This window comes from Thunnus maccoyii, chromosome 19, assembly GCF_910596095.1.
Source record: "Thunnus maccoyii chromosome 19, fThuMac1.1, whole genome shotgun sequence".
Lineage (NCBI taxonomy): Eukaryota > Metazoa > Chordata > Actinopteri > Scombriformes > Scombridae > Thunnus > Thunnus maccoyii.
This window is the reverse complement of record NC_056551.1, coordinates 19235062-19248119: the sequence shown is the minus strand read 5'-3', so window position 1 is coordinate 19248119 and position 13058 is coordinate 19235062. Positions and strand designations below refer to the sequence as shown.

The window sequence follows — 13058 nt, the reverse complement described above, 5'->3', positions numbered from 1 at the left end:
CAGTGCTTATTGTGATTTTAAGTTGACTTCATTTCACAAACAGGGCCTTTGTATGGAGAGCCAAAGTGTTCAGTATTGTTGTTCTCATAGCCAATTACATAATGTGCTCTGCTCTGTTTGCCTTCATTGACAGATAAAATCTTAGTGATTAAAAGTAGCACTCTCAAATAAACCAGTCATTGCAAAATGGCATTGTGAATTAAAAACAGACTTGAGACAACCATTACTCCTCCATAATACTTGAAAATGTTGTGAAAATAAGCAGGATGATATATCATTTTATAATAATGAGTTCAAAAATGTTTATAACTTAAAGTTACTTTTGTCTTTATTCATACTAGTTTTTTATAATGTCTTATTTATTTTCTATTTAATATTTAGTTCCTCAACATATCCCTTAGAACAAAATAAAGGTAAATGAAAGAAGGTAAATTGTAATATTTATGTATTATTACATGTATCATCATAGGCCAGCCAAGAAACTAAAGTAATAATTTTGATATATAATAATATCTACGTCTTACATACCACCTTAACATTGGATAGGACTTGATGAACTACTGTAGATGACAAACATTATAATAAAATACACACAATGCACAAACATTTTTTATTCAACTCATTTACATGAAGTGAAAAACAAACTTGAAACTTAAAGAAAATCATTCATGTTTCAAGAAATGTTTCAATGGCAAACAATAAAAACACGATTCAGAAAGTGCCTCTCTTCACATCTTTGGTCCTCCACCAAAAGTACAGCTCTTTTTGATTGCTTCTAACGGACTGAAGTGCTGGAGCAAAATTTAAGGACAGAACAAATACAAAATAACCATCTAGGCAGTTGATGAAGATGGTTTTATATCTCTAAACATACAGCATCTCTAGTTACTGTGACTGCTTAGTAATGTAATGACATGTAATGTCACATTTTCTTTTCATTATTGCACTCCCAATTCTGTGTAGGTGTGTATATTTTTGTACAAAACAGTCACATTTGATTGACAGACACAAAAATATTAAGATTAATAGGCTCATTCTGACTTATTAAGTCATCGTCAGTGTCAGGACAGTGAACACTAAAACTGCCAGTCAATAATTTTTCTTTTTTTTTCTGACCACTATGCATCAACAAATTAGTTAAATGACAAAAACACAAATTAGTCTACATTATCTTTTAAATTAAACATTTAAAAAATAAATTTATCTCACCAGGCCTCATACTCATCAAGCTTTTGTCATTTTACAGACAAATAGCTAAAGATGATGTAATTTATGGCAGGTTTTTCTTTCTCCTTCTCACTTCATTATAGAGGCAAATGGCCCACATGTAATACTGTCACCAGGCACCAACTGCATTTGAAATGAGAAAAACTGAAATTATAATACTTATAAATGGTGGCATTTACAAAACAATAACAAACATAAATAAAGGAATGAAGATTAAGCATCAATAATTTATATAAAAATTATGTTTACAAGGCCATCCCAGGCTTTAAACAAGTCCTTCATTTATTTGCCAGCATGTCGTTCACTTTCAGTCCACTAGGTGGTGCTGTTTCCCTACATATAAAAACCTGTAGATAAGTTCAGTTTTAACTGGTTCATCCTGAAGGGACAGTGTTAAGGTTTTATTCACACAAGGCACACGGTTCAGAGAGATGTAATAGCTCAAACTTAGGCTCTGTTTTCTTTCTGAGAGGGTTTGCCTGCAGTTACAGAGAAATATACAAATGTTTAATTACAGATGGATGTATCAGACAGGAAATCTGTTGATTATCGTCCATGCATGGGCGAATGTCTTGAGCAGTTTTAACTTTATGTTGCTCTTTCCAGATCAAAACAGAGCAACAAGGTGCGCTGAGTCCTTGAAAAGTAAAAAGTCTTCACATTGTTTCATTAAAGGAATAGTTCAACATTTCGGAAAATGCATTTATTTTCTTTCTTGCAGAGAGTTAGATGAGAAGACCAATACCACTCATATTTTTCTGTTAAATATGAAGCTACAACCAGGAGACAGTTTGCTTAGCTTAGCATAAAGACTGGAAACAGCTAGCCTGGCTTTGTCAAAGGAAACAAAATCCATTTACCAGCGCCTCCAAAGCTCATTAATTCACATTTTATCTTGTTTTGTTGTTTTTTTTGTTGTTGTTCTTTTAAATCTGTACAAAAACTGTGTGTAAATAGTGTAAAAATTACAATTTGGGCTATTTTTTGGACGTGGAAGTCACTTCACCTGGCCAAGAAATAGTCAATAAATAGAAACATAGATGTTACCTTTGGACAGAGCCAGGCTAGCTGTTCCCCCTGCTTTCAATCTTTATGCTAAGCTATCCTAACCATGTCCTGGCTGTAACTTCATATTTAATAGACAGATATGAAAGCGGTATCGATCTTCGCATCTAACTCTAAAGAGAATAAGCCTATTTCCCAAAATGTTGAGCTATTCCTCTTAAATCTGATGTAGTTCAGTTCAGTTGAATTGATCTGACTGCAGTCATTGCGATGATGTAACTCAACTCAATCAGGTGCAAGTCTTCATGTCTTCTTGGGGTTTGAGTTTTGCTGTTTCTGCTTGCGAAGGTGAGCCTCAATCTCGTGCCTGAAGAACAGCATCCCCAGCTGGCCGTGCGAGGCCTCGTTCATGGCCTTGGACTGCATGCACATACGGTATTGGTCTGGAGGGAGCTCATCAGCACAATGCTTCTCGTGCCACAGGTGGAACAAGCCACGAGACGGCGCGCGGACCACTAGGAGGTTACTGTGGAGGTACTTTCTGTAGAGGTGGACGTCTTCACCACCCCAGCCTTTGATGTCAATGTCAAAGCCTCCTGGAGATAAGAGAGCAGAATGGGAATGTAATGTAAAACTATTATAATATCATTATAGGATGTGTTGTTATATTAAGTGGATATTTCAAACCTCTTTATATGCAAACACTTTTCTGGGCTATTTATATTTTCAGAGCTGTGTTCGCTACCTCTTAAAGGAATGCTGATTATGATTCCTGATTAGAGTGTACAGCATGTGATGATAATCAGTTTTCCCTCCACACTGCCTGGTTTGTTGTTTCATAAGTGGGCACTGAGGACATTTTGGACTGATGATGATGAACTATTCGATCCAACATACTTAAATTTGCAGACTTGAGAACTACTCATGTCAGCTTTTGCTCAAGCTTTGTGTCTCCCTGCAGTTTTATTTTCATTACTTTGTCTCAGTCTCCAGTTTTTAAACTCGTGCTTCAGGGCTAAACAGATAAGACAGGAATTTGAACACAGCAGATGAATCGCTCATTTGTTTGCATGTATGCACTCATGGCCTAAATAGCTCATTTCATTCTTTTTTCTGAAGAACATAGAACTGCACAACTTAATTTGGCTTTTAAAGTAATGGTCCCACATTTTGTAAAATAAATACATTTGAACAGCTACCCTGGCTCTCTCCAAAGGTAACAAAATCAGCCTACCAATACCTCTAAAACTCAATATATAGTTGTTGTTTTTTTTGTTTAATGCGTATAAACAGAAGTGTAAAATACGAGTTAGAGTCTTTTATGGGAAAGTTAGTTTTCCTGGGCAAGAAATAGTCCGGCACATAACCCCCCATTGTCGTTTTTATGCTTCATTTTTAGTACAGATTAAACAAATGTGATATAACGAGTTAATCGGTGAGCTATAGAGGAGCTGGTAGACAGATTTTATTATGTTATCTCTTTAGTATGCTAAATATGAAGCTACAGACAGCAGTTGGTTAACTCATCTAAACATAAAGAATGGGAAAAAGTGGAAACAGCTAGCATGGCTCTCTCCTAATGCAAGAAAATCCACCTACAACACCTCTAAACTTCACAAAATTACATGTTACATCTTGTTTGTTCAATGTGTTAAGTGTAAAAACAACAATTTGTGGATTGTGTTACTCCTGGGATAGAACCAGGCTATCTGTCTCCCCTTATTTTCAGTCTTTATGTCAAGCTAAGCTTTTCTGAAAATGTCAAAATAGTCCTTAAAAACAGACTTCTGGCCCTCCTGGAGCCTTGTTTTGTGTGAATTAATCTGCATGCTTGTGTGATAGTGTTTGGGCCCTAAACAATAAAACACTTTCAATTTCACTGTTGCCTCTAACTGATTTCACTTGGGGGGGGAATTAAAAGTGATGTAAATCTGTCTTGAGAGCCAATATTCCTCACCTAATATACAGACGGAGAAGACATGGGGCTATGAGATATGCTAATGTATGCTGCTGCTGCTACTCAGCGCTATTCCATACAGAGTAATGTAATGAAATCTCCCCAAAGTTAAGAAAAGTAATGTAATATTGAACCATTTGTGCTTGAAGTTTTTCATATCCATTAAGCTATGGCACCATTAACGTAGCTGTAGCGATCCAGGAAGCCCATTTTACCGTGTTATGTAACGCCTCTGCACAGATAATAAACCCCCAAGAGCCACTGTTTAGACATTGCTATATCACTAATATGTTGTTGTGATGTGATGATGTTGTTGCTCTGTAATAATTACCTATGTTGATAAAGTCAGACCTGTACTGGCAGGTCATACCGAAACCGAAATCCCTCCAGAACCCTGTGTCTTTCTTGATCACCTGAGGAGAAAAGAACCGCAAGTCTTAGAGAGCTATGAAGAGAAATATATCAGCACAACACACACAGGAGGCACTTCAAACAACGCTTCTGTTGATTTGAACACCTCACACCTGGAGAGGGGAAATATTTCAAAACCTCCAAGCTATATAGCGTAGCATTGAGTATGATATTTTCCACAAGTGGCTCTCAGAGTGTTTGAAAAAGGAAAGAGAGAAGATAGATTTGATTGGTATGTGTTACCAGCTGTTGCTCCACAGGTGGGATGTGCTCAGGACTTCCGTAGATCAGAGTGGGATTGTACTGGCTGAATAACACCGGGTAAAACACCTTTTTGCCTGAGAGGGGGAGAATCAGCGGTGTCACACAACTAGGCTGTGATTTGATGGGAATGTGTGTGTGTGTGTGCGTGACACACTGTGTGTCTCACCAGGCTGCGTATTGAGGCGGCAGGTGTTGAGGAAGTCAGCGGTGAAGTAGATGTCCACGTCGCAGAAGAAAAGGAGCACGTTGCCTCCTTTCCAGGCTCGGGCCCCGACGTCTAGACCCCGTCCTCGAGAAAACTCCTCGTCCAGCTGCAGCAGGGTGTAGTTTTTAAAATTAACTTCCCTGCAGACACAGAGAGGAAGCGAGGTTAGTCAGTGGTTAACAGTGGTTAGACAAAAAAAAACAGTAGTCAGTTCTCTTATGAATTGACCAAAATGATAAAAATAGAAATAAGTTTCCTGAATTTACTCAAAAGAAGAGCTTATTCAAACTCTCCTTGGAAGACTACTTTTGAATGTATTCATTGTAGAGCTGCAATGATTAGTCGATTAATTGATTAATCGATCGACAGAAAGGTAATTGGCAACAATTTTGATAATCAATTCATCACTTTTAGTAATTTTTAAGCAAAAATGCCGAACCTTCTTCAATTCTAGCCTCTCAAATGTGACAATTTGCTTTTCATACATGACAGTAAATTGAATATCTTAACATTTTAAGCTCTAAGTCAAGCTAATTGAAAACATTACTGTGGCCTCTGAAAAAACTGTGAATGCCATTTTTCACTATTTTCTAACATTTCACAGACTAAACGATTAATTGATAATAAAATCAATCATAAAATAATCAAAAAAAAAATTGCTAGTTGCAGCCTTCACCCATTGTATGTATTACTGGTTTTGTTTACGTACATATATACATTGGCAAGATTTTGTTTGTTTTTTTCAAAACACCATGCCAGTAATTCATTGAATTAAATTGTAGAGAATTAAACTGAGTTGTGAAAAAAAGGGATTTTTTGAAAGCAGAAACCTTTTTGGATTGTGTGTTGTGTGAAACGCTTCAGAAAATGTGCGTTAGCTTAATTCATCAGCTAATATGAGCGATTCAAATGGTCAACAATGAGCTTTATATATTGCAATAAGCTTGCAATATATAAATATAATCTCGGTGTTGACAGGAGTCTCTAAACCCATTGTGCATCCCAGTTGTGAAATCTCTCCCTGCAGCAAAACAGTCATCGTGATCTGCATTTAGGTATGTCGGCACCTGCAGCACAGACAGTCCTGGAGGCCGGATTACAAAGCAACTGCCCTGGGGCCCCTGATTCGCTCTGTGGCAATTAGTTTGTGGTAATTTGATTAACTTATCAGTTTGTTTGTTTGGGAAAATGCATCAATTAAAGAAAAACTGAAAATGAGAACCCTAAGATGCATTTTTACCTGATCTCGAGGCCCTGTCTTGTGGAGGTGCCCTGCGCCAAAATCCAATTCTAATATCTTTATTCTTCCAGTTGATATTTTGCTCCCATGATGCCTATTCCTAAATGAATTAGTGCTTAATCAAATCACTACAAACTAGCTCAGCGCACGAGGGAACAGATAGTAATTCAGAAGAGGAGTGCTGGTTGAGTTCTGGGGCTCTGGGCAAAAATATAATTAAGCTGCCATGTGGACTGTGCCTGACGGGTATTTGAAAGCAACACAATACAATATTTAGAGAGTGGAAGGATTCAGAGGGCCTATAGAGAGCTGACATCATGATGTCACGTCTGGTTAGCCTTCGTTTAACTAGCTTCTGTAACTCAATGCAATCTCTCATTAGCGTTCTTTCATCTGTCTGTCTGAAAGACGAAGCATGTTCCTGGGGTCGACTTTCCATATTCTAAGAACACTCAGCATCCACTCCAGCAGTTGCTATCAGAAATTTAACACTTTGTTATTTTAACAAGGTTAAACACCATTTTTGTTGTGTGCACAGAAAAAAATACAGCCCCCATTAAAAGAACTACAAACATGGCGACACTGGTATGTTGCCATGCAATCATAAAACTCCCCAACGCTGTCTTCTAAAGTAATTTTTCAACTTTCTAGTTGTAATCTCTGCTGCGACCGCGACCCCCTCACTCACTCATGGACTCGTCTCCTCTGCCGAGCCAATACATTTAGCCTACAAACGTTTAGGACTGATGGGAAATGATGTTCTTGAAGGCCGCTAAAAAAACATAACTATTAAATAAACAACGATATTAGATTGTGTTCCAGAAAACTCCCGTCCTTATCTAAAATATGAAGCAAGCCACATGACATGCTGCTTAGAAATGTTCTGTTGCAAGGCTGGATTTTTAGTTATTAGCATAGTTACAAATGTCAGTGGGATTTTCAGTGAGGTTTTCCTACTTCTGGAGCAGAAGCCACAAGTTCCAGATTGACTTTGGCTCTCTTTTGGGGCCCACAGCTCAATTTCGACCTGGGTTCCATCAGTGGTAGCGGCCCTGGTAATCCTCAATTCGCTTCCCTTTATGTCTCACATCATTGGCATTTTCCACCGAAAGATTAAAACATCATGACCTCCACAATCTCCTTTCCAAAGTCCACATAAGCACAAACTTTTGTGGACTGAACTGCACTTCGTTCCTCCAACATGTTCCTTGTTTTTAGGTTCTGCTTGTCTCATACTGATTCTGTTGGAGATACGAACAACAAACCTTAAATGAAAACTGAAAATCAATCGGACAACAAAGCGTCCTCCATCACTGATCAAGGTCGCTTGTTTCAAGGATGTGGTGAGAGTAAAGAGAAACAGCTGCATCCAGATGTACTCTGAGGCTGTGGCTTTCTCCTAAACCGTAACAATTCACACTGTTAGTGACTAATGCTTTATTCATGCATGCACATTGACTGACACACAACACAAGCACACACGCACCCTTGCATCAACTTCAGATAGAGGACACTGATGAAAACTGGTTCACATGTCTCTGTCCGAGGCAGAACAAACAGGATCAAGCCTCTGCCTTCATTCATGTGATGCTGGGTGGCATAAGACATGGGAAAAAGTAGCCGGAGAAAAGGTAGACATGCACAGCTTTGTTAAAGGAAACAAGGATGACCAGAGGAAAAACGGTCTGTTTGTTTTTGCCAGAGGCAACTTGAATCATGCTCCCCACATTTCCATGTCTCACTTCTGTGCCTGTGGATGTTGTGTATCAGCATATTTATTCATGTTTATTCCTGCATAAAAACCTTTCTCTTGCTCCCATCCTCTCACTCAGCCTCTCCCATAAATAAGACATAATAAAACCATTTGATCCTGGTCGTAACTGCCCTAAATCCCAGAGAAACATAAACACATCAGTACTCATGAGCGTCTTATTTGTCTGTCTGAATAACAACTCTGGTTGACCAGATAAACAATGTCCTCACATCCAAAATATGTGTCCTGACTTAAAATATAAAGGGAAATTTCCAGAAATAATTAAAATATCAGGAACTATTACAAGACTTCTATGTCCGTCAATACCTGCCTGTGTATTTTTGTGCTGTCAGTCAAAACATCAGCAGACAAGAGTCCAGTCTCCACGTCTTTCTACAGTTTACGAATCCAAACAGAGTCAATCTGTTCCAGTCTACACAGAGTCCCAGGAGAGGTGGACCCACCCGCTGGCAGTAAACTGTCAACAGATGGAAGACACAGAGCACAATAGCCCCGTTTGTCTCAAACAATGTTAACCATTCACATTTTGATTCAGTCTCAACTTTGAAGGATGTGTTCACAATTCTTCTTGCCTTAATCATTCCTCCTGTTCATACTGACCATTAGAAGATCCCTTCATAATGCACTTACAATGTAAGTGATGGGGGCCAAAATCCACAAGCCTCTTTCTGTGCAAAAATGTACTCAAAAGTTTATCTGAAGCTAATATGAAGGTTCAGCTGTCTAAATGAGTCAAATCAAGTAGATATCTTTCATCGTTACAGTCTTTTCAGTGCCAAAGTCTCTCTTTTTGTTACTATACTTCCACCGCAGCTCAACAGGGAAACACTGGAAACACAAAGAGGGGATCTGATGCTAAAATGACTGTTAATGTGGCAGATATCCACTTGATATGACTAACTCAGAATGCTGAAGCTTCATATAAGCTTCAGATAAACTTTTGAATACATTTTTGCACAAGATGACTGTGTGGACACACTGTGGATTTTGGGGCTTAAACAATAAAACACTTCAAGTTTCACTTTAACCTCCAATTAATTTCACTGGAGGGAAACAAAATAGATGTAAATCTGTCTTGAGAGCCATATTCCTCACCTACTATAATAATAATTATAATAAGCTATAAGAAATGAAATAGTCCAACAGCTTTTTTCCTTTCAAACTCAGACCGCAATATGATATACCTAATTCCCTCATATGAATCAGCTTTCAAGTCAAGCAAACCTGAACATAAGACTGTTAATGTGTGGACAGATAATTCAATCAAGACACTAAGGGTTTTTTAATTGTACAGATTGGTCTATATTTCACACACTAGAGCTTGATGAGGCTACCGTCACCATAACCGATGACATGAAATTCTGTGTCGACAGTGTGGTAGCCAAGAAGGATGTCGTCGTCTATCCTGACAATAAACCCTATATTACAAAAAAAAAAAAAAAAAATCAAAAACTGCATAAATAGGAAAAAGCAAGCCTTTAGAAATAAAGAGAGAGCAAGACTATCAGTAGTTCAAAAAGAACTTAAACAACTTACAAATACAAGGGAACAACACAGGCAAACGGTGGAGCAGAGCTTTCAAACTTCAAACACTATAAAACTCTGGGACACAATGAACCCTGCAAAGAAACAAATTATCACCTTGAGTGAACAAAAAACTTCTCTCATGACGGTGACAATATGTTGCAGTCTCTGCCAGACACTGATGCCACATGGACCCACCTAGTGTTCAGCGTCTTTTCAGTAGGGTGTGCACTATTAAGTTCACAGGCCAAGACGGACTGCCAGCTTTTTTGCTCAAAGAACGTGCAGAGGAATTGACATCAGCATGGTGTTCTACATTACAACTCACACTGTCCCAGCTTTGTGGAAGAAGTCAATCATATCACAAGTGTGTAAGAAACTGTGCCGCAGTGAATAATGATTTTCATCCTGTAGCTTTTACCTAAATTGTCATGAAATATTTTAAGAGATTTGTAGCATCCCTGCTCAAGACGCAAGTCGAGCCAATGTTAGATACAGGTCAAATTCTCAATAGGCATGAGCGCAGCACTGAAGACGCCATTCTCAGCATCTCATCTCCAAGCACCTTGAGAACATAAAAGCCTCTGCTCGAATTTTATCTATTGATTTTAGTTCAGCGTTTCATACTGTGCAACCCTACCTGCTTTTAGAGAAGCTGGAAGACATGAGTGTTAACACTACCCTGATTAGATGATTTTATTCCTTTTTAACTAATAAGACACAGCAAGTGAAGGTCAATGGCACATCGTCAGAGACCAATCACAGCAGTACAGGGGTTCCACAAGGTTGTGTGGTATCACCTGTACTCTTTTCATTGTGCACTACTGACTGCAGGAAAGTACATCCCAATAATTATATTATAAAATTTGCTGATGATACCATGATTTTGAGCTTTCTCCACAAGGACATGGACCCGTCTGTGTACCACAATGAGAAAGACACCTTCCTGAATGTCACCTAAATACAGATGGTCTATGACCCGAGGTAAGTGACTGACCATGAGCCAGTGGTCATCAAAAACCAGACAATCATTCAGGTGTCCTTGTATAAATACTTAGGTGTCCACATAGACAACCTTTTTTTCTGGAAAACACACATTGATAACCTGTGCAATAGACTGCAGCAGAGACTTTACTTTGTAAGGCGATTGAGGCTGTATGGAGTGAGCAGCCAGATCATGCTGATGTTCTACCAGGCAATCCTAGAGAGCATCATTAGATATAGAATTACAGCAGGGTTTGGCAACCTAACAGTGCCACTGAAAAGCAGACTTGCCAGCATGAACAAGACAGCTATGAAATAATAGGGAAGAAAGAATATGAGCCCAGACAGAGCCTGTACAAGCAGAAACAATCAACAAAAATCATTGCAGATTCTCAACATCCTCTCTTCTCTGAGTACGAACCTCTGCCATCAGGAAGAAGACTTCTTGTGCCAAAATGCAAATCAAACTGCTTGAAGCTATTGTTTGTTCCAGCCTCCATCAAGCTACTGAACTCTAGTGCTAAATCTTAGTGCAATAGAGCAATGTGCAATAAATGCACAAGCACTTCAGCACTTCCGCACTTTTGCACTTTAAATCTTACAGCTTCTTTTTAAGCCATTGTGTTGTCAGTGTCAAATGTCTCATATTTTTTAAGATGTTTACTACTGACTCTACAAATAACCTCCTGTAAAACTACAAATTGTCACATTTGTTGTACGGATTAGCCATGCTAGCTGTTTCCCCCTGCTTCCAGTCTTTATTCTAAGCTAAGCTAAGCTAATGGTTTACTGGTGGTAGCATAAATTTAAAGGATAGATATGAGAGTGGTATCGATTTCCTCATCTAACTCTTGGCAAGAAAGCATCTAAGTGTATTTCTGCATTATCCATAATTCAGTAACACTGACAACATAGGTTAGCTATGATAGCACATTTGTACACTTTTACTATCTCCTGCAATCATTTACAAATTCAGCCCCTCATAAATAAACTTTAGGGGACATGCAGTTATAAATAATTTATTAGTAGTATAAAGGGCGAAGATATTTTCCTGATTACCAGTGTTATTTAGGGGGAAATGTAATTGTCTCTGTTTGAGCCAAGGTTGATCTATTCATCCTGGCAAGTGCATGGTGTGTGTGTGTGCTGTCCTCGGCGCATTAGCTGTGTAAATAATTCTCACATCTCCATATGTATGTGTGATCCCATTTTCTGAGCCCACAAATGCCAGCACAGCCTGGCTATTGTGTGTCAAGTGGAAAAGTCCACTTAAATCCTGCAACATCCTCGTTCTCTAAATTACTTCTTATATCCTGCTCTTTTTCTTCTTCCGTCCCCTCAGGCATTAGCATCCTCATTAAGGCCTAAAATAGTCAGTTTGTTTACTGTAGGCGTGATGGCTGGTACCTAGTAGCTAAATTGTTGAAATTGTGTCAGAGTGAGAAGCCTGTAAAGAGCTGTCATGTTGTGTCTTAGCAGCAGGCCTGATCCTGTTAGTTCTGCTTAGGACAGGGAGGGGAGAGACCAGATTTTCTCTCTGTGTTTGTTTTTTTTCTCACTCAGTAAATCTGTGTTTGTGTGCAACCATTTGTATATATGTGCTTGTGTGCAGTTATAGCTCGAGGACTGACTTCAGACTACTTGCTGAGTCTCGACAGTAAGCCTCTATATGTGGCCACATCCAGGCTCCTTTTCAGTCTCGACACATTTCTGAGATACCAGAGGAGCACGCTTTCTTTTTGCCTCATAAATATGTTTTTGAACTAAAGAAGCTGAACCGCTCTCACTTCTTCAACATCTCTGTATGTTTTCTGATGCAGCATTGTCAGTCAGCGTCTACCTCCTACCTGGGAACTCTTTATGCCTGCAATAATTTTCAAACAAATCATATTTCCTGTGTCTGTCTGTCACCTGCCTGCAGTTTACAGAGCAGGGGAGCTGGTGTATCCTCCCTGGGCTATTGTGTTAAAGAAGAAAACAAACCTTGTGCTTTACAGTGAGCTGGGGAATCAGCAGTCTCTGCATGTAATGGAGAGGTAAAGTGCAAGCTATAAAAAATGCAGACTTGTTGTGATCACTCTCAGACTCAACCCTCGGGCGAGACAGCTAAACAAGTTATTAACACCGAGTAATTTGCAGAATGGGTCTGTGGTGATCTGTTAAGACACATGCTCTCCTAAATATGGACGTTGGACAGCTTTCAAACTCTGTCTGTGATTTGGTTATCATTTCATCCACTCATAACCTTCTCCCAATCACCCTCGGCTCAGCATTATCCTCTTGCTTCATCAGAGAAGTCAGAGACTCTTCAGAGAGTTGTTGACCCGTCTGTGAACTGAATGCCACAATAACACGAAAGACTTGTTTGAGAGGCTGTTGCAAGTTGGTATGAGAGAAAGGCGATGGCTAAAGAAGTACTTTGTTTCTTTGGCTGTCCAAACTCGTCCTTCTCTTTCTTATCTTTGCA

General features: G+C 38.9%; 1 protein-coding gene across 2 annotated transcripts in view; it reads right to left on the bottom strand.

The window, feature by feature from the left end:
• Positions 1–2008: 2008 nt before the first annotated feature.
• The window catches only part of csgalnact1a (chondroitin sulfate N-acetylgalactosaminyltransferase 1a), a 36293-nt gene continuing 25243 nt past the window's right edge, over positions 2009–13058 (bottom strand). For both annotated transcript variants that reach the window (XM_042395553.1, XM_042395554.1), the window contains 4 exons: positions 5031–5209; positions 4844–4938; positions 4521–4602; positions 2009–2828 (listed from right to left, as the gene is read on the bottom strand). In XM_042395553.1, the coding sequence (XP_042251487.1) occupies positions 2536–2828; positions 4521–4602; positions 4844–4938; positions 5031–5209 (649 nt within the window). In that variant the 3' untranslated portion in view covers positions 2009–2535. The remainder of the gene's footprint in view (positions 2829–4520; positions 4603–4843; positions 4939–5030; positions 5210–13058) is intronic.